This window comes from Aythya ferina (assembly GCF_964211825.1).
Source record: "Aythya ferina genome assembly, chromosome: 2".
Lineage (NCBI taxonomy): Eukaryota > Metazoa > Chordata > Aves > Anseriformes > Anatidae > Aythya > Aythya ferina.
This window is the reverse complement of record NC_140297.1, coordinates 45,175,326-45,196,254: the sequence shown is the minus strand read 5'-3', so window position 1 is coordinate 45,196,254 and position 20,929 is coordinate 45,175,326. Positions and strand designations below refer to the sequence as shown.

Below are 20,929 nucleotides of genomic sequence, written 5' to 3'. Positions count from 1 at the left end.
GGAGATGTTCTCCCTTTGGTGAAATGCTCACTTCCTTGTCACAAGTATGAACCATAGAAATCTTTCATACAGAAAGTTGTGATACGAAAGATATCCCACAAAGAACAAAAGCTTACAAAAATGTTCTCCATGTATTTTGCAGAGTTCCTTCGAACTATACAACGGAAATATCTTTTCATATCACAGATAGACTTTTTAAATGAAAAATGAGTAAGTTTTTCTCACTTCAGAAAACAAACAAACAACAAAAACAACACCTCTTTTCTTTATGATACAGGAATTGCTAGTTGATAAATATGATACTTCTAGATTTTACATCCTGGCTCAAAAAGAAATCCTGTTTTATAGGATTTAAGATGTGCATCTAATTAAGATGCACATTAATAAGATGGGAGATATATTAAGTTTATTTTAAAGATAGTTTGTACTCTGTTCAGCTTTGTAGCTAGACATTGGAAGAACTTAAAACAGTAAATGTTTAAAGCTCCTCAGTGATACCGAGCATACAAAGATAAAAGGGACCCTCACAGACTCCTCTCTTACTATCATCAGATTTATTTGTTTGGAACAGATCACACAAGCCTAATTACTAGCTCAGCTTGGAGGAAGGCTTTAAGTTTCAGTACAGAGTAGTCAGATGTTTTTCTAATAATTAAAGCATAATTTAATTCTTTAATATAATAATTTTCAAAGGCATCTTCATGTTCTTTGTACTGAAAAAAAAAAAAAAAAAAAAAAAGCAGCCAAGAGTGTCTTCAATACTATGAGTTTGTTTTTTTTTTTTTTTAAATGACACTGTTTGGTTTTGGCTAATACCAGAGTATTATTCTTTTACATTAACATAGAACATTAAAGTGTAGAGATAAATTTTGCCCTTTTCTACTTCTACAAACCCACTGCAGGCAAACGTAATGCAAATTTTTAAAGGATATTCCACAACTCTGGTCATCATGTTTTATGATTCTATTATTTTCAACAAAAGCAATTAATTGTGTATGACAGTGTATTTGGCATACTTACACTTCTGTGCAGTAGATTAAGGAAGCAATTTTTAAGAAGATCACTTTTTTTGAGTTGTTCTTTTGCAAAATGGAAGTAATTGGATTGTGATGAATAAGGACTATTAATAAGTGCTGCTATTACATTTAGAGAAGAGATGCCATCTTACCCAATGAGCTGTTATTCAGGACACTCTCCAAATACTTGACCATTGCCTCAACATCACTGTCCTAAGGATAAATGAAATAATGAATAGCATTAGTGTGTGCAAAATCTTAAATCTGGTACACAAATCATTGTGTACCAGAGGTATGATCCCACAAGCAAAAATGACATTATTTACAACAATGAACATCAACACTAACTACAGTTAAGGGAATACATTGCTCAGAACTTTGTATGTTTTATTCCCCTAAAATAGTAGGCTTGGGAATAATATTATATACAAACAATTATTTAAGTCAGATTCCTTGCAGAACACAAATACATAGGACAGCTATGCATAGAGCTTAAATAATATGTTTCTTGTTGAGAGTGGTGTGCAGTCTTTGAAATAAAACCAGCATTTCATCATTGGTTAGTCCTGAAATATCTAAAACAATACCAGATTGAAAATGGAAAGTATGTACTTTGTAACTATCCCAAAAATTCTTAGTTATGATATTTGCCTCTGTAAATTAATACTTATGTTTCATTTAATCACATCTACCTACATATCTAGTAGCAATGAATAATTAAAATTTTAATTAAGAAAAGATTTGAGCAGTTTTCCATTATAAGCTTTCTGTTACCAGACAAATAATTAAGAGTTTTGCTATATCTTTCACTTCAAATGTTATTTGTGTATACTGATGACATTTAAGATCTAACCATTTAGCAAAGATTGTGCTGCAGGAAGGAGAGCAAATTTCATTCAAGTCTATGAGACAAGCCTGAGTTTCTAGAAGCTCCCATTTGACAACATGGTGACATGGCATTCCTTGACTGAAAGTCAAAATCCTGACTTTGCTGAAAAATCCACCCAAATCCTGTATTTTTAAAATATTGAGCAGTCTATGGTTTTAAAAACCCTGCAGAACAGGTAAGGAAGTTTGACAGATGCACAGAAAAGAGGCACACCCACACATAAGAGGCAGCACGGAAGAATACTTGGACATTTCAAATTCTGAATAAGTGAACCCCTTTCTAACAGCAACAGATCATGCCAAGGATGATAAGGCAGGCATTAGGAACCTAGTGGAGCAGTTTTGGCGTGATAACACAGACCACCTACAGCCACTGATGAAACACTGGAGCTATAATTCACTAGAGCTATGATAATTTATGCAATATCACCAGAATTATGATAATTTATGTCAGCTGATTATGTTGCTTGACAATCTCAGAAGCGACCTGGAAATTGAAAATATGGAGATAATGTACCGTATGGCTAGACTTTGTCATAATGAGGAAGGCTAATTTGCTATTATTATTGTCACTAAAATAAAACACAAAGAGCAAGGTGATAAACTGAAGTAAAAAGCACCCATTAGCATCTCAGCTAAATCAAAGCCAATGTGAAACTTTCGCTGTTCACTAACTTTTCAAGATGAAGCCTCTTCTATACAACGTATTTTCTAATTTATATTTAGAAACAGTTTCTTATTCTCTTTCATGTTTTCCCCTTAATTAGCTCTTATACAATTAGAAATTACTGTTCAAGGAAGGAAGGAAAAATGACACTGAGCTCAAACTCTACAACCAATACAAACAAGATGAGAGGTTAGATGTGGTTAGGGTGGTAACTCCACAAGTGGGCAATGTAGCTGAGAGCACATGGGCTGTATTGAAAAGTTATCAGCAAAGGGAAAGTACTTGTGTCAGCTCCCATCCTAAAACTTTATATTACACTAATGGAGTGCATGACTGTATTTTCTTAACTGAAGAAGGGTTGATTCCCAAGTGTAGTGGGTTTATGTGGCAAGGTTTTGGTAGCAGGGAGCCATAGGGGTGGTTTCTGTGAGAAAGATCTAGAAGCTGCCCCATGTTTGGGAAGGCCCCATTGTTTTCCAGATCCGAGCCAATAAGCGATGTTGTTTTGCGCCTCTGTGAGAGCATATTTAAGACAGGGAAAAAACGCTGCGCCACACAGCAGCCGGGAGAGTCAAGGGAGTGAGAGAACAGCCTTGCACCAAGGTCAGTGTAGAAGGAGGGGGAGAGGTGCTCCAGGCGCCGGAGCAGAAGTCCCCTGCGGCCTGTGGTGAGGACCATGGTGAAGCAGGATGTCCCCCTGCAGCCCATGGAGTACCACGGTGGAGCAGGGCTCCATGCTGCAGCCCGTGGAGGAGACCACGGTGGAGCAGGTGGCCCTGCATTGATGGAGGCTGCCGCCTGTGGAAGACCCCTGCCGGAGCAGATTCTGGGCCAGACCTGTAGCCCGTGGAGAGGAGCCCACGCAGGAGCAGGTGACCCGGCAGGAGCTGCTGCCCGTAGGGGAGCCAGGTTGGAGCAGTTTTCTCCTGAGGGATGGGCCCCGTGGTACGGACCCATATCTGGAGCAGTTCTGGAAGAGCTGCTGCCTGTGGGAAGCCCATGCCGGATCAGTTCATCAAGGACTGCATCCCGTGGGTGGGACCCCACAGCACAGGGGACGAGAGTGACCGAGAAGGAGCGGCAGAGAAGAAGTGCTGTAGACTGACCATAACCCCCATTCCCCCGTTCCCCTGCGCTGCTCGGGGGGAGGAGGTGGAAGAGGGTGGATGGGGGGGAAGGTGCTTTTGGTTTGCTTTTTCCTTTGTTTTCTCACTTCTCTCGCTTGTTAGTTGTAGGCAATAAATCTTACTATCTCCTTATGCCGAGTCTGTTTTGCCCGTTACAATAATTACTGCGTGATTTTCTCGTCCTTATCTCAATCCTTGAGCCCTTTTCACATATTTTCTCCCCATTCCTCTTTGAGGAGGGGGAGTGAGAGAGCGGCTGTGGTGGAGCTCGGCTGCCCACTCGAGCGGAACCACGACACCAAGTAAGACCACTACTTCTCTTTCTGTCTTAAAAACCATGGGAGCTTAATATGACTGGAATACTTAGCTCAGGTCCCATTCTACATTATGCACCCCATTGTGTAGTTCAATTAATCTGTGACCCCATGCTACTGCATATCAGTCTTTATTTTTTGTTTGAAGTAATGGAGTCACCATGGAGTACTGCTAGAGGTAGACTTTCTGCACTGACTGCACAAAAGTAACTAGTGTTTCAATCTTGGCATTGGAAAATTGAGAGGTTTGCACAGATTAGGGTGGTAAATAACTTACAAATCTTTAACACTGCAATGCAGTGGAATGACTCCTTTATTCACACAGTCCTCCAAAAGCTTAATTTATAGAAGTATTTTTTAAAGAAAGAGTTAAAGTGTATGAATCCTATCATAGAAATAGGTGTAGGAGTTTTGGTATTAAGTAGATGACTGCTGAAGCAATCCCCTGCTATATACTAGCAAGATCAAATCTATTCTGGTAGGTTTTGAAGCTTATTATTATTGTTGAGCATGACACCACCTACCTTTGAGTGGGATTCATCTCACATAACTGTTGACATCCAGAATGAAGAAGTCCCATGCATGCTAATAACTGTAGATCCCTTTACAATCACCAGAGAGAAAGAGGTACCTCCTAGCATATTCTATCTGACCCATACATTAGAGGTTTTTGCCAAGATAATATTACTCCCAAAAATGTTTACTTCCCCTAACTGTACAGAGTTTATATTCGGTTAGGTCAGATGTAGGTGCACAGCTAAGTCCAGCCTGCTTTGCCTTCACATTCATTTCAGAATTTTTCACTAGAGAAAGGGAAAATTGAAAATTCTGCTCACTTCCCAAGAAAAAGAAAAGGTGATTGTGGCAATACCTGCAAACACAGTCCTGTCTTATCTAAGGTGCTGGTCAATATGAGTGAAAACAAAGACTTGCTATTTGCTTCTTTGATGGAGGAAGTCCTGAAAGGCAAATGCTCAGAGAGGGTATGCTTTCCAGTCAGTCTGTGTAGGCCAGTTTGCAGAGGGGTAATGATTACGTGCACATGGACTGCTGGTAAAGCAAAGCCACCCAGCCTGTAGGGGCTGGATCCTGGCAAGAGATGTCAGTGGGACAGCTCTTCCAACACACAGTGTCAGTTCTTGTCACCACTGTATTCTGAATCACTACAAAATGACAGAACGTTGTTGTTCAAATCTGGCTGCCAACACCTAATTTATTCTGCATTATTGAGAAACCTATTTTTATCTTCTGCCCTTCATTAATTCTAAGCAGCAGTCTGCCTGTTCAAAAGCAGTATTGATTGACACTTAATTATATCGTCAATGAAATCTGAATGAAAATTTTAAAAGTCATTCTAAAAAAGAGATTAAAAAAAAAGTCTGATAAAAGTGAGCAATAATTTCTTTTCAAGAGTACATTATGGTAGATTTTTCTGGCAACAGAGTGTTTGCATGTCTATGTGTTGTGAGTAAACACAGACCCAGCAAATTGCAACAAATCACTGCCTTAGATATTCTAACGACCTACAACTATTTGTTTATATTACTACTATATTAACTGTTAAAGCATGTTATATGTTTAGTTTGAAAACTAGGAGGACATTTCTAGACTGCATGAGACTGTCTATGAGTAAACTTCAAGTTTAACTGGTTGAGAGAATTTCAGGATTCCCTGCCACTGTGGTAAAAGTAGTGCTCTGACTTATCATATAAACATTTAACTTCTGCTTTAAAACTACAAGAAACTTAAAGAAACTATTAGCTCACAAATTTTAAGCAATATCACAAGTGATTTATAATTTAATAAAGAGGTTTTAGCAAACCTGGTTGGTTCCACAAAACGCAAAAAACCATCATCCTCTTCCCTGAATTTTTCACACATGAACTCAGACCAACATTTGTGATCCTAAACAAAAGCAGACAGTACTGTTCAGAAGCACTGTAACACAATGCCTTACGTTGATGACACAGGGTAGAAAGTAATTGTTGCTGAATACCTTAGGAAGATCGATTTTCAGAACTGACTTGGGCATTTTGGTTCATTGATTTCACTGAGACTTGATCACTGAAGACAAGGTTCATCTTGGTTCATTCTGATCAGATCTAAATTAGGTGCCTTTTCCAATCATCTTCAACATCCTACAAACTGCAATCACTAAAACTTTCTTGTGGCAGCCTCACCCAATAAAGCTTCTTTAAGCCTTTCAATAATAAGTTTTCTTTTTATTTACACTGTCTAAGATTCTTGGATAAGTCTACAGATATGCTGGTCAAGACTTGCTGTTGTTTAGGCTCATGCTAGAAAATACATCTAATACAGGCTGGAAGAAGTGGCATCTAGAGGTGCCTATCTATCCCCAGGAAATAAATCTGGAATTTAGATCTTATTCTTGAAGTATTCTTTCAGCTTTAACTTAAATAACACATAGCTAACATTACGTATAAGAAACCTACTCAGAGCATGTGGTGGCCACAAGGGAGTTTACTGACAACAATCCATGCTAAGGCAATCATAGGAGCATTATTGTTAATCTTGAAGGAATGCAAGCATCTTTTTCATCAGTGTATCAGATTAATTATACATATGCATACTCACATAACTAATTCGTGATACTGCTATACACACAAATTCCTGACAAAAGCAAATTGCAGTAATGTCACTAGGACAAAATCTTAGAAGTAGTTTCATTTTCCCTCGGAAAATGAGCATCAAATGTGTACTGTTTTCCCAAAGGTCACACACACCTGGTGATTTGTCTTGGAGACAGTCTGTGATGCTTCCACATCCTCCTCTTCTTCACTGCTTTCTGAACAGGACTCAAACTCATCATTATAATATTCTTCTGCAATTTGTGGGTCTTCAGGGATCTCTAAAGGCAATTAAGAGTTTATAGTATATTGACGACTATATGCGTAATCTTAAAAAGATGCAGTGGATTTTGTATCACCAATGTTATGTCACTAACAATGCATTCTGTAATTGAAGTCACTGGATAGATTCTCAGCTTAAAAAGTGATCTTATGACATGATAAGCAGCACTAAAGCTGTCTCTGCCAAAAGGTCAGATCCTCATATTTAAATTAATGACCTCAAAGAATCTATATTCATTTCAGGCTGAAATCACTAAATAATAGAATAATTCAAGCTGGAAAGGACCTCAGGGGATCCTCTAATTCAACCTCACTCAAAGCAAACAAAAGTTTAAATTTACAGGAAAGAAAATCTGCATGTCTTGCCAAACTCTCCCAAAACAAAAACACTGAAAAATGAAAGAAAGTAGTGAAAAGTCAAGCTCCATATATCTAGCTGTCATGCTCACTCAATTTATTACTATCACTTGAAAAGTTATAGAAATAGCAGTGAGTGCAATATTAAAATAGACAATGAGCCTCTGAAGCCCAGGAACTGTTACTAAAACTCAACATATTCATCACAGCATAAAAAACATCACTTCTCTGCTCCAGGAGAAATCTTTGAGCATCCCTGACTCCATAAGAAATGAGTTAGTAAAATAACTTGATGTTTGATTGCACCTGCTTCAGCGAGCTGACCTTTCTAAGCAAAAGCCCTTAAGCACTTGTTCAGTTTTAAGCAGAGGCTGGACTGTGGTGACTATCAGAATTAACAGCAGGATCCCTGTTTTTCTAGATAGAAAACTGCAGTGCAAAGGGCTGCCCATGGGAAGCACAGGTCAGTGGCAGAGAAGGGATCAGAGCTCGGGGAAGCCTGGCTCAGCAACTGTCCCATCAACTTCAGCATTTGTGCAGGGGGATGCTCCAGGAGTGCTTCCTTACTTCCTTACTGAGTTATTTTCAATGCTATGTACAACATTTTTTGTCCTTGGCTAATTTTATTACAACAAATGCTATTTGAAGACAAAGACAATCTAATATTAACCTGTCATAAATCACCGTGGTCTTAACATGAGCTCATGCTGACTTCTCCCATTCTCCCAATTGTCTACATCTTTAAAGAAATTAAAACTGATTTATCTTAAATATTACTGCATTGAAATCAATTAAATTCAAACGATATGTTATAAAAATTAAGAATGTTTAATATATTATTTTTATTCATTTCACATGGATAAAAAGAAAACAAACATACAACAACAACAACCGAAGTATTTAAACAAGTGAATATAATTAAGGATGCCCGTGGATATTAGGCAGGAGGAATGATTCTAATCTTTAAGGCATAATAAACTCAGGGGAAAAGAAAAAAATAGAGAAAATGTATTTATCTGCAGCACTAGGTGGTTGAAGTTCTCCTGCTGAGATATTATCTCTGCTATTATTTACTGTCTCCGGAGCATTTTCAAAAATACTTCCTTTCTTTATAAATTTGATTTACCTCCAAAATACTGACACATTTTCACTTAGTTTTCTATTTTTAGGATATTTGTACAAGCTCCATTGCCACAATTTCTAATAAGAAAAAAAAAAAAAAAGATAACTTGTGCTTCCGTAGGAATCTTCCCCAATCCCCCAAAAAGCTTTTCCCACAAAAGAAAGCATTTACTATTGCATCTAATTGAGTTCTCTGAAGTGCTATTTGACAGAAAAGCCTAAAATTTCATCCTAAACAAATAAACAAACAACAAAAAAACACCCTCAAATATCATTCATTTTTAGCATGGAAAGAACGCTACTAAATGAAGACATGTCTCCATTTCCAGACAGAGTAAACATTTATTTTTCTTTCTTTCAGGGACACTGTCATTCCAGTGATTACTATAATTTTATTAGGTTCATCTGCATGCTATCCATGTGTGTATAAGTATTCACAAGCATATGAATCGGGTTATTTATTATATTATAATGCAAGCATTGGACTACACCAGTGTTTTCAGAGTTGTTTTCTCCTCCCATGTTCTGCTTTTTTTTTTTTTTTTTTTTTTTTTACTGTTATACTAAAAAACACAATCCGCCCCTTTCCGACAGAACTAGGTACAAAAATCAGTCATTTACTCACAGTTGTAACCTCAAACTATGTGCTCTGGCTACGGTAAAGCTGTATACCATGTGAGTAGCCAGGCTGAACTGAGGCTGATGCATCTGAACTACATGGAGGGGCTGGCACCGTCCAAAGCCCACTTCCATGCCAGCTTCTGCATCCTTTCCAGAATTTCTCACTTTACCATTTCTGATATTGCTTTGACAGCTGCAGAAAGATGGCCAGTTAATCCGAGTTCAGTAACACAATTTTAAATGTTAGTTCACACACTAGAGATACTCCAGGATACAGATGTTTCCTGGCCCCAGTTCAGAGGCTGTTCCAAGTGACATTTCTCCAACAAAGACAACGTGTCCAGTGAAGCTTAGGAGCTAACAATGAGTCTTTAGAACTTGCTATGACACGCATTTTTTAGGCAGGCACTTTCAAAACATCAACATATTCATTTAGAATACATGGTTTGGTGTAACAGTTTCTACTAAGTAGAGCCAGCTCCCCATTGCCCATATGCTACAGATGCAGAGACACAGCTCTGCTTCTCTGCCGATCTAATTTGGATACAGAAGAGCTTATTTAGCTGAGGCAGGATCAGGAACGAATTTCAGGAACACATATGCTGGCTTTAGCACAGCAGATATCAAAAGTCATCACAGTGAGCTGTGCCCGTGCTGGCTGCCCACAGAAACCCTCTGAATATTGTAGCATTGTAGTATGGTGCAGTATAGCTCCACAGAGTGAGGCACCAAAGAAACAGCTGAGACTGACTCACCTCTGCTAGAGCCAGTGTGAAGAAACCTAGTAAAATTCAAGTTAAACCCCCAATAATGACATGCTTGTCTCAATCCTTAAGTGAAGTGCGGATAACTTGAGTGAGCTGGGGTATGGATTCCAGGAAGACACTGTTAGGGGAGGCTGGGCCCCATATGCTGCCATTTCCACATCTGCAGTCCATCCTTTAGGACATTTACTACCTGATTTTTCCCATGATTCTCAATATTTCAACTCTTCCCCTTTCCACCAGCCAAACAGCAAAGCTGTTGCAGAGTAAGCAGAGCTGGTTACTGCCACCATCTCCTGAACGTCCTTGGCGCAGTTCCACATCTCAGCAATGTATTACAGAAAGAAAAACCTTAGTTTGTGCTTTCACATGACTAACTTTAACAAAAATGTTCTTTGGGCTAGGTCTGTTTGACTCATTTATGCACTTTTGCAAAGCCTAGCATGGACTCCAGGACCAGAACCTTGACTGTCCTTTCTGAGAGAAAACAGAAATTAAACCTGTGTGTGCCTGGAAGGTACTTTGGGAAAATAAATAAATAAATAATAAAAATAAAAACAAAGTAATAAATGATGCTAGTGAGGTGAACACAAGTCTATCATATCATATCATATCATACCAAACTTCTGCTGCAGCACCCAGGATATACAGGACCAGAACAGCACTATATTTCAGAAGGTCCTGACACCAACTGCAGCCCATTGGACCCACTTGCTCACACAGCACTCCTGGTCTTCCCAAGAACAGCAGGTCCAAATCCACCCATTCCTTCCATGCAAGAAAGTTACCCTGTGCAGCATATGCCAGGGGCTCTGCCTTCTTCACAGAGCCTTGGAAAACAAATGTTGCAATAACATCCAGTGTAAAGTTTTGTAATACTGTGTCAGATAAAACATGGCCCTAACACCATTGTAATACACTTGTCCCTCAGTCACCTGTTCTTCCTCTGATACAGCCCACTTACACACTCCTGATGGAGCACAAAGCAAGGTCTCTATTGCTGTTTCCTCACATTCATGATCCCAATCTGTTAGCTGGTATCTGAAAATACATGACATTTTATCTAGCTTTGTGTATTTCGCTAAAGACGGTCACAGCACCTTTTATGTGCTCACAAAGCACTCCATTCAGAACAAACTCAGCTATTGCTTACATACCACTAGGCACCTTAGGTACAGCATTGAGAGATTCAATATTTGTAAAGTGTATTATATATTCAAAATAAAAAAGCTCTGAATAATATCCTTCCCCTTTAGATTTCTTTCTATATATTACCATGACGTTAATAGTAGAAAGAAGGGTAAAACCCCATTATCTAACGATCATAAAAGCCCAGCTATTTCCCAAGAAGACAAGCTACGCAGAAAAAAAAGAAATGCAATACTTGCAATATTTTGTTTAAATCCACCAAGAGCTTTTTCCATGTAACATAGTATCTTGGCGACAACAACGGTTTTCTCCAAAGAGACTAAAATACTTTGATAAATATCTTTAATTTTCTCTTGCCTTGAAGTCATAATTGTAATCAGTGTATTAATGCAGCATTCTTACATTGCAGTGCATGCAGAAGACAATGAGTAAGGCCCTTTTTATTTTATTAAGAAAGAGGGACGAGAAAAAAAAAAAAGAAAACTGAAAACTGACTTGTATAACATATGCTCATTTTCACCACCTGTATTCACAATAATGAAGGCACACTCGGCACTTAAGGACTATTGCACTTTTTTTTTTCTTTTTGTTAATCCCAAACTTTAGCACACCCCTGGAAAAAACTAGATTATCTCAGCAGTCACTTTCTGAACTTAAGGAAAAAAGTAGTTCTTGTTCAAACAGCACACTCCTCTGCCTGCACAGTACCACAGACAGAAAAGCAAGGAGCAAAGCATTCTACTACTCTGACATACGTGTGCTCTTCAGAATAGCATATCATTTATTACAGAGCTTTCACAAGAGAGAAAACAGAATGAGCTGAGGCATTGTATCTAGGAGAGAGGTTTGAAACACAGATGTGAAACACGAAACATGTGAGTTTCATAATCCCAAATGAGAGCAAGGGCTCCGTGCCCCCCAGGGCTCAGGTCAATACTCATTTGATTAAGAAAAATAAGATAACTCCATTATTATAATTTAGGATCACATAGATTATTTATTTTCCCTAGGGTGGGATAACTTTAACAGCTTCCATAAAACAGAACTGCCATCCATTGCTTAGCTATAAACAAGATAAACGTTATTAAGCTCTGAAGATTCACTGCTTGGCAAATCAGTTGAAGCTTTTGTCCAACTAAACTAGGCTGAAAATGACTTTGGAAAATGCATTGTTTAGGAAATGAACTAAGGGATATAACAGGACTTCTGTGTCCCAAAACGTCTTGTATGATCCTTTTGCCTAAACACAAAAGGATTACTTTTTAATGACAGAAGTCATTAAAAGAACTACTTTCTGACACAACCATGTACAGCATAGCTGTAATGAAAAATGATTTGTTCTAAAATGAGAGCCAGAAATATAGCCAAAATGAAACATTAATACTTTATACTTCTGTTTTTACCATTATAAAAAAGAAAAAAGCATGATTTACCTGTGGACTTCACTGAGTAAATTTAACTATTGTGAAACGTCTAGGAAAAATGGAGATAAAGAGAACAGAAATCAGAGTGCAGGTTGTCTATTACTTGATGTTAGAAATGAAGTAATTACTTCAAAGTGTTTTTCCATAGGGGGAAAAAAAATCTCTTTCTTTTAAACCCAAATGAGATTTCCAGGAAAAATGTTTTATTTCATGAACATAGCTCTTTTCCTCAGACCTTCTATATCTTGTCATTTTATCTGTATATCCACAGGCAGAGCATGAAAGAAAAAAAAAGGAGTTGCTAAAAGGAGCTGTTAACAAAAAGGAACAGCAAGAATGCATACTTTTATTACATTTTTCCCTTAATTTTCAGAGTGTTTTTTTTTTTTTTTCTTCCAATTTTCTAATGGTCATGCATAGAGAAAAGGGAGCTTTGGCAGGCAGTGACAATGACATGATGCCATACTGCCTTTCATGAACAGTTTAAATTTCATCAACTCTAGAAGCTTTCCAGATATTCAGAAATCCTTTTAATTCTGATGGGTGAACGAAGAGAAAAAGCAAAATAACAATGTAGTCAATAACAGGGAGCACTTACTGAGTCCTGGAAGCCATTTCATTTACGCACAAAGAGGGTTGCTTTATGCACTGCTACTGTAAGGGTTGCTCTATTACTTGCACGACATCCAGCAGAAACAGAGTAAGAGCTGTACATTACAGGAAAAAATGACCATGAAGCTACCTTACAACATCAGCTTAAAACTACCTTAGTTCTTGCTTTATTTCAAACTTTTTGATCGGTCAAAACATACTGTCAAATAAAAATTCAGTTTTCCTGTTGAATCTGGCAGAGACTGCCTGATACTTTCTCTCTCAGTGCTGGGGAGGAAAGAGTTCATGTATTAACTAACACAAAAAGCTGCCGCTTAAGGAAGCCACTTCCTTCACCCCAAGGTTCAGTAGCAAGAGATAAAATGGGACCGTTTTCACAATGAGAGTAGAAAACATGGAATGGTTCAGATCAGAACTCGGTGTAAGCAGTGTGCACATGAGATTCTGGATGTAGTAAAGATACATGTAAAATACATTTAATTTGGGTATAAGTAGTAACATAAATTATATGTTTGACGTACGAAAACAAGTAAATGACTGCAGCCAAGCAAATCTACAAACAAAATATTGAGACCCCCAGCACCCAGATGTAATTAACTGGTGAAACTCGATGTATTTTCCTAGACTGAATGGGTACAATTTGCTTCACGTAGCAGATGAAATAGCAGGAGAACATAAACTCAGTGTCTTTATTGCTGTCACCTTCTCATTCCCTCCAGCTAGTTGTCTGACAGACACACACACCACTCAAAGCTAAGCTAGTAGAAACTGTAAACTAATTCAGTATATTTCAGAGCAAATTCTCACTCACTTGGAATTGGCTCCAGTCACCGTATAATTTGGCCCAGCTTCCCAGAAATGCTGTTTAGTTTGATAAGTAAGCCAGAATACTACAACTGGGGGCAGACTGGCATTCCTTCTGCAGTGCTTTTCAATGCCATCCTGTTCACAGATGCTTTGTTTGCAAGTAAATGCCTGGTGTGTCTTCATTTCCATCGGTTTGAGCTGGAGTCTAAAGTGCAGTGTAGAGTTATATTGCCCACTAAGCAAAACAACTTAGAAAGGTACTAGTTTTTGTTCCAACAAAGATTTCCAATACTGAAATTGTAACAATATCTGCCATAGGATCTAATATAAAATATTTTGTACATATACAAATTTGGTGCATTTGCCTCCTTCCTCAATTCATGCAGTGTTTTATAATTGGGTTTTAGCATAAGGCTTTGGGATGAGTGAAGGTGTTTCCAGTGCAGACTTTAAAATGACTCAGTCAGAATCGTTTTAACTATTGCCATTGACCAAGGTGACTTAGGAGGTAGCCTTTATTTATCAATGCCAAACCAAATCAATATGAAAAAGAAATCAGAAAAAAAGTAGGAACTATAGAGTAGCATGGTTTGTTTTCCCCAAATGTTCAGTGTTCGTAGAAGAGGACAACACTCTTCTACATAAAAAAGACAATGCTATTCTACAAAGATGCTTCTAAATTACCCTCAATACTAGACAATCTGAAACTTCATAAAATTTCCAAGAATAGTTCTTTAATTGTATGGCTACCCTCATGGAAAAAGGATTTAAATAGGGAGCAATAACCAAAGCAAGAGATCAGTTCTCCAAAGGCAATACTTCTAGGGAAGAACCATTTAGACAAGGAGAATATTCAGTCAGTAAGATAATAATAATAAATAAATAAAAATAACAAAGTATAGATTCCTTTTCCTATTTGTGTCTAAAACTTGAAAATTTTGTTATACCTTAATCCTGCCAGAATAAATCAGATTTACTATTCCTTTAATTGAATCTGGAACAAAGTGGGATCTCAACACGAAACCAAGCAATGAAAACATGAGACAGATGAGCATGCTCCCAGTGTGCCTATGCTCTCAAACCCTGTGAGAGCTGCAGGAGTTTTGGCACCCCATGTGCAAAGGACAGGTGAAGGACTGGTAGCTGTAAATTTCAGAACTAAACGGGCAAGATTCTCTCAGCAAGCACCCCATAGTGTCATTTCAGCCAGTAGGAAGTTGGGTAATACGCCTTATGATTCTGGAAATATTCCTGCTTATGACACAGATCTGTATTTTTACAGCTACTATGACATTATTCTTGTGTGCTAATTTACTCACTTGTTAGCTGTTATGGTCCTCACCTTCCTACTGAAGAAACAGCAATGTAAATCAGTATGCACAAATTATCCCTCAAGAATAAATACACTTTGCTGTGACTCCAGTAAAGATACACATTATGTCTCAGATGAGTTTCTCTAATTATTTTTATTCCCCTTTTGCTTTTCCTAATTTGCATAATTTAATTTAATTTTGACGTGCAAAATTTAGCTTTCTGGCCTACCTGCTGCAAGAGTGGTTCTGAGCAAGTATTATAGAAGAATTTTTCATCTTTCTTCACAGAGGGGATCCATGGCAGAAACTCACCCAAGCCTTAATTCTTAGCTCAAGAAAAGCTGTTTCCTTTAGGGCTACTAGGTTTACTGGTTTTGAGGAGACCAGCGGATAACCCACAGCAGAAATTACTGCAATGTTATCTTCTTGCAACAAGTCTTTCTGGTTACAAAGGATACTACAACAGTAATAATAATAATAATAATAATAATAATAATAATAATAATAATAATAATAATGCAGAAAGGTTCTTACTGCCTCCTATGATAAATATTATTCTACTCTATCTTGACCTGCCAGACTGAAAAACAAAAGAAGACATGATTTTCCTAAAAGACTAAAATATAAATATGTGCAGAGATGCTTAAAGATGCATTCAGAAATATTTCATGGTTTTTATCTTATAGGATGAAAACAATCCTGTCAATTTTTCAGAAAAGCTTGTAAAAATAACAGTAGAAAAATATTATAATATTTTATAATGAGTGAACATTTCCTACTTGAGAGTCAGCTGAACTTTACCTACTTGAAATTCAAAGCAATATGTCCATAACTTACAATTAGCAATGGAAATATAGAAATAGCATATTCAATTACTGTAATGTATTTAGCTATTTTAGAATTGTAATGAAATCAGGGGTTTGCCAGATGTAACATATTGCAACATATTAAGGTCAGGAATTTAACATGATGATAATCTTTGGAGTATAAAGAAATAAAAAGAATAGAACACAAACCAGAAGGATTGTGTGATATGTCCCTTTAATTTATGTCTTTAGTTTTTGTTTTCCTTTTTTTTTTTTTTTTTCTGTACAAATAATTTAAATACAGCAAGTAGTTAGTTTAAGTTATTTTGCTCCTTTAACTTCACTCCCTCCCACACACAAACAAGGCTAGTAAGGGCAGAAGAGTAGCTTATGTGGAACTAGCACTCTTATAGGAAGGGAATGAAATGGATGCGAATACAGGTGAAGTCCCAACTAGTAATGTACTGATGATCCAAAAATGCAAGACATAATATTTTATTGGTAGCCCATAAGTCCGGTGTTGTTTTGCTGTGTGGTCTTTTTCATTCTAGTCACTTAAGTACAATGCGGACAAGCCCTTAGAAATACGGATGTAGTATATATATTAGTATATATATATATGTAGTATATATAATTTCTTGAATGCTTAAAAATCTTTCTCACTCTAATTTACTATGTATTATCAACTGTGAAGTTGATATGAATGTCGAGTAGCATATTTAGCCACAAATGCCAGTGTGTGGCTTTAACTTTTCATGCTTGTTAGACTGTAGCTTGTTGAATTTAATACTCCTTATGGCCCCTGTAAAAAGTATGGGATTCTGATAACTGAGATAGCTTTCAGCCCAATATCTTTCAACTGCAAAAATTGATCCAAATCAGTATCAAAGATAAGGAAATGGTAGTTTTTGTTGCACGTGTAATTGCACTGAGCTTTCTGGGAGCACTTTTAGATATAGTTTATGAATTTGCAGCCAATTTCAAGGTAACTTCTACTGTAGAAATTGAATCAGAAACTTTGAACATTTAGCTATTACAGTTGTGTAACAGGATTATATCTTGTTCTTCATGCTTCATGCCACTGCAAAGACTGAGCTTCTCTACCTAGAGGATTTTCTGTGTAGTAAACTAAGAAACTGTAGATTTTCCATACTAATTTCTCACATGGATAAGTATAGTGCATGCTCTGACAAAGATTTATCTGGTTTCATTACAAATAAATCCCCATAACTAGTCTTTCCTATTTATTAAATACATCTGCAAACTTAGAGCCAGCCAATGGGAATCAAGTTGTATACAGAGTTGAGAGGAATTATGCTGTAAAATGTGGCTTCATTAGATAATGCTGCAACTGAAGCAAAAGGTATTGCACACAAATAATTAATGTGATATAGTGACAGAGCTGCAACTTTCCATCCCAGCCCAGCATGAGGTAGCCCACAGAGAAAAGCTGAAGTGATCTACCAGTACAACAAAAATCCGTGGAAAAGATGACCCTCGGCACCAGAACCTTTTCTCAATACCTGGACATCTGCTCATCTGATTACATTTTTTGTATAATCAGAAAAATAGACTATGAGCTCAACAAAGTTAATCAGCGTATCATCATGAGGTATATTGATATATTAGAAAGTAATGCATGACAATGCATGATGTTTTGTGATGTTTCCAATAGCTTTTCAAAAGGAGGCCATATCAGAAGGAACATTAAACATCTAATGAACTCCACCCAGCTGGAACAGACTTGTTCTAGCTGCCATAGGAAGGCACTGACCGTATACGTCCATAACATCAAGGCTGGGTATAGCTTATGGATACTTGTATCTTTTCAGTGATAATTTTTCCTGATGTTTCATAAAGTAAATCATTTATTCCACCTGAGCTTAATACCTTTAATGGAAAAGAGCAGTTAAATATGGGCAGTCCTTCTTCTTTACAGCCTTTTTTTCTTTCTGATATATAAAAGTGACATCTAGTTGTCCAGCCCTATGATAGAATTTGCCTTGTCATTATTCTCACATGACCACTACTGAAACAAAGTACATGCCCTGGAACAGGTCAAGAGACAGGAAAACAAACAAACAAAACAAACAAATGTGCTGTCACCAAATTCATTGCAAAGTAGCTTTTTTTTTTTTTTTGATGACAGTCAGAGAGGATGAGTGACTAATTTCCTAGATAAGTGTTAACAAAAATAGGAAATATAGATACAGGTTTATCCTGACACATTTTTAATTTTCAGAATGTGCTTTTTAATATTCAGAAAAAAAATAAAATGAGCTGGAGAAATGTATCCAAAAAAAAAAAAAAAAAAGGGAAAAAATCAAAGCACAAAGGGAACTTATTTATAAAACATTAGCAATTTTATGCTATTCTTTATAAATAAATGAAAGAACATCTGTAAATGAATACACATACATGTATATTTTTGACACACATATTTGCATTTAATACTGACAATGACTCCGTGTCTCTGAGTACCATCTCAATGTGAGATTTACTTCAGCTCCTTTATGTGTCTTGCTTGTACTTGGAGAACAGGAGATGGAAAAGATGGGAAGATATCTAGAGAAAAAGACTGTTCCCACTGGTACAATATACTCTTAACTGTTCTGTCGACCCTAGTTTTAAATTATTTTTATGATAAAAGTTCCATAACTTCCTGGATAAACAAGATGTAGACACCAACATTCTTCAATTAATATTAAATACAACTACAATACATATATCAATGAATATCTCCAGTTATCAAATACAATTTATTTTAAATTTGGTTCCCAATTAACAAATTAAAAAAAAAAAAAGATTTAAACTGTTGCACAAATGTTTCAAATAAGGAAAAACCGTTTTTCATTGGTTTGTATTTACAAAGGTTTGCATATCTGAGGAATAAGGCAGTGCTCTACTTAGCTGAAACAACACAGGAAAAGTATATACTACTCTAATAATATACTCAACATACCACTTCAGCCCTTTACTCAGTATGGTTAGTAATAATTAGAAAGGCAATTTTTCTAGGTGACTCTTACCAACTCTGTTGTCTGCCTTTCTACAAATAAAAGGAACATTTATTGCTCCAGACTGTATGAATAAAGATGCAAAACTTAAGAAGATGATTACAGTAACTTAAGAGAAATAGAAATGTAAAGCACATATTTAAATCTTTGCAAGTAACGTTACCTACCCACCTGCGACATCTCTTAGGAGACTTGCAATGTGCAGAAGAGTAATTACCCAAACTTGAAGAATCCTTTGCTCTAACAAGCATGCAAAATGTAGCAAAACCTAGGACCAGGAGACCTGGTCCTCCTAAGATCCAGAACCCAAAGATTTACAGAGATATTTCTTAATAATCCACTGTGGATACCTACTTACCCTGCTGGCAGTGCACGCTAAGAGGATTCCCTACACTTTTGTGATTATGAGTTCTCCTAACATACTGGCTGATGTTTTATGAGAGGAGATGTGATTTCCTTGCAAGCTCAGCCAGCACTGCAGAGCAGCACTTCAAGTGCTTCCCAGCGCTGTAAGGATGGTGACAAGGAGGGTGGGAAAGGCACAGAAGCAACACACCACTGTGCAGAAAAAGTTTCAAGGAGAAATCTAAAGAGTTAATTTAGACTAGCCAGACATCTCTGAAATAAGCTCCGGGTACTAGAATACCTACTTGATCCCTCAAGGACCTACATATCACGTGTCAAATTACATAGGTCTGAACTGATTAATCAGCTGTGGTTTTGCTGTTACTAGATGGAATACGGGAAGGGCATGTTGATTAGATGGTATGATATGTAATCTGCAGCTGCAAATAATTGAGGAATTAGCTTGCACACTAAATCAGTGGAAGATGGTTTGCATCAGGTCTTGCACATAGCAGTTTATGTAACAGTAGCAAACTTTTATGGTCCAGGCCATTTTTACCCTTCCATCTTGGGAAAGATGTCTTAATACAATTAAAACATACAGTTACCACCTCACACACAGGTTATATAAATCTATGTAACCAGGAACAACACAGCAAAGCTGGCAAGGGAGAGGTTTGCCCTGCTGGAGTTAGTATGTATGGAACCACCTTCCAGAAGCTAAGCTAAAGTGAATCACCAATACAAAGAAAGACAAGAATATTATAACAACATACACTGGATGACCCCGAGAACTGGAATCATGGAAAAGGAAAATTCAAAGAACAGAGTTGTAGCAGAGTGCAAGCATTAAAACAAAAATAATCTGTTGTAAACTGGAAGATGACAGCTGGGAAGTGTCTTAAGGAAGGAGGGTTCAGGTATGCTGTGAGTGGCCAGTGTTAAAAGGTATGTAAAATACAGAAGTATTTCATAGAAGTGTTACACAGAAGGATATTAATGGTGCCATGCTGCTTATGAAATCATGAGGAGAGTAAGCAAAGGAAGGAAAATCACTATTTAAGCTGCAAGTCAACAGAGTAATGCATCCTGCAAATGCTGGCATGGAACAGCCAAGGGTAAATCTAAGGCAGAAATAAGAAGGTTCAAAAGCCCTGAAATATTTTGGCCCAGGAACAACTTTCTACACATAGTAGCAGAGGGATCTTGCCAGAATATATCAAACGTGTCAAATTCTTTAGGAAAAGGAAGTATGAATAGATACCTATGGCAGCCACGCACTGGACTCATTGGTGAGAAGGAAGCTTGTAGTTTTTCTATGGAAGAAAAGCAAATGGTGGGGAAATGATGTCACTGTGGATAGCACTTGTCTAGCAAAGCACCGAGCACAGCCAAGATAACAGCTCTGAAAATGTGTGTTCTCAATGCACAGCTTCCTCTCCTGGGTCACTGAAACAAAAATAGCATAACTTGCTATTCACGTAACTTTTCACTGTTGCCCACTCCCATGTTAAAACTGGACCCTTCTTGAGGTAGATTAATCACAGAATCACCTAGGTTGGAAGAAACCTCCAAGATCACCTAGTCCAACCTCTGACCTAACACTAACCAGCCCTCCACTAAACCATATCACTGAGCTCTACATCTCAATGTCTTTTCAAGACCTCCAAGGATGGTGACTCAACCACTTCCCTGGGCAGCCCATTCCAA

At 37.4% G+C, this 20,929-nt stretch overlaps 1 protein-coding gene across 1 annotated transcript in view; it reads right to left on the bottom strand.

The window, feature by feature from the left end:
- The window catches only part of NEK11 (NIMA related kinase 11), a 104,012-nt gene that overhangs the window by 24,910 nt on the left and 58,173 nt on the right, over positions 1–20,929 (bottom strand). Inside the window, exons 13-14 of the mRNA XM_084511733.1 lie at positions 6,757–6,881; positions 1,169–1,229 (exon numbers count right to left, since the gene is read on the bottom strand). Coding sequence (XP_084367859.1) covers positions 1,169–1,229; positions 6,757–6,881 — 186 coding nt within the window. The remainder of the gene's footprint in view (positions 1–1,168; positions 1,230–6,756; positions 6,882–20,929) is intronic.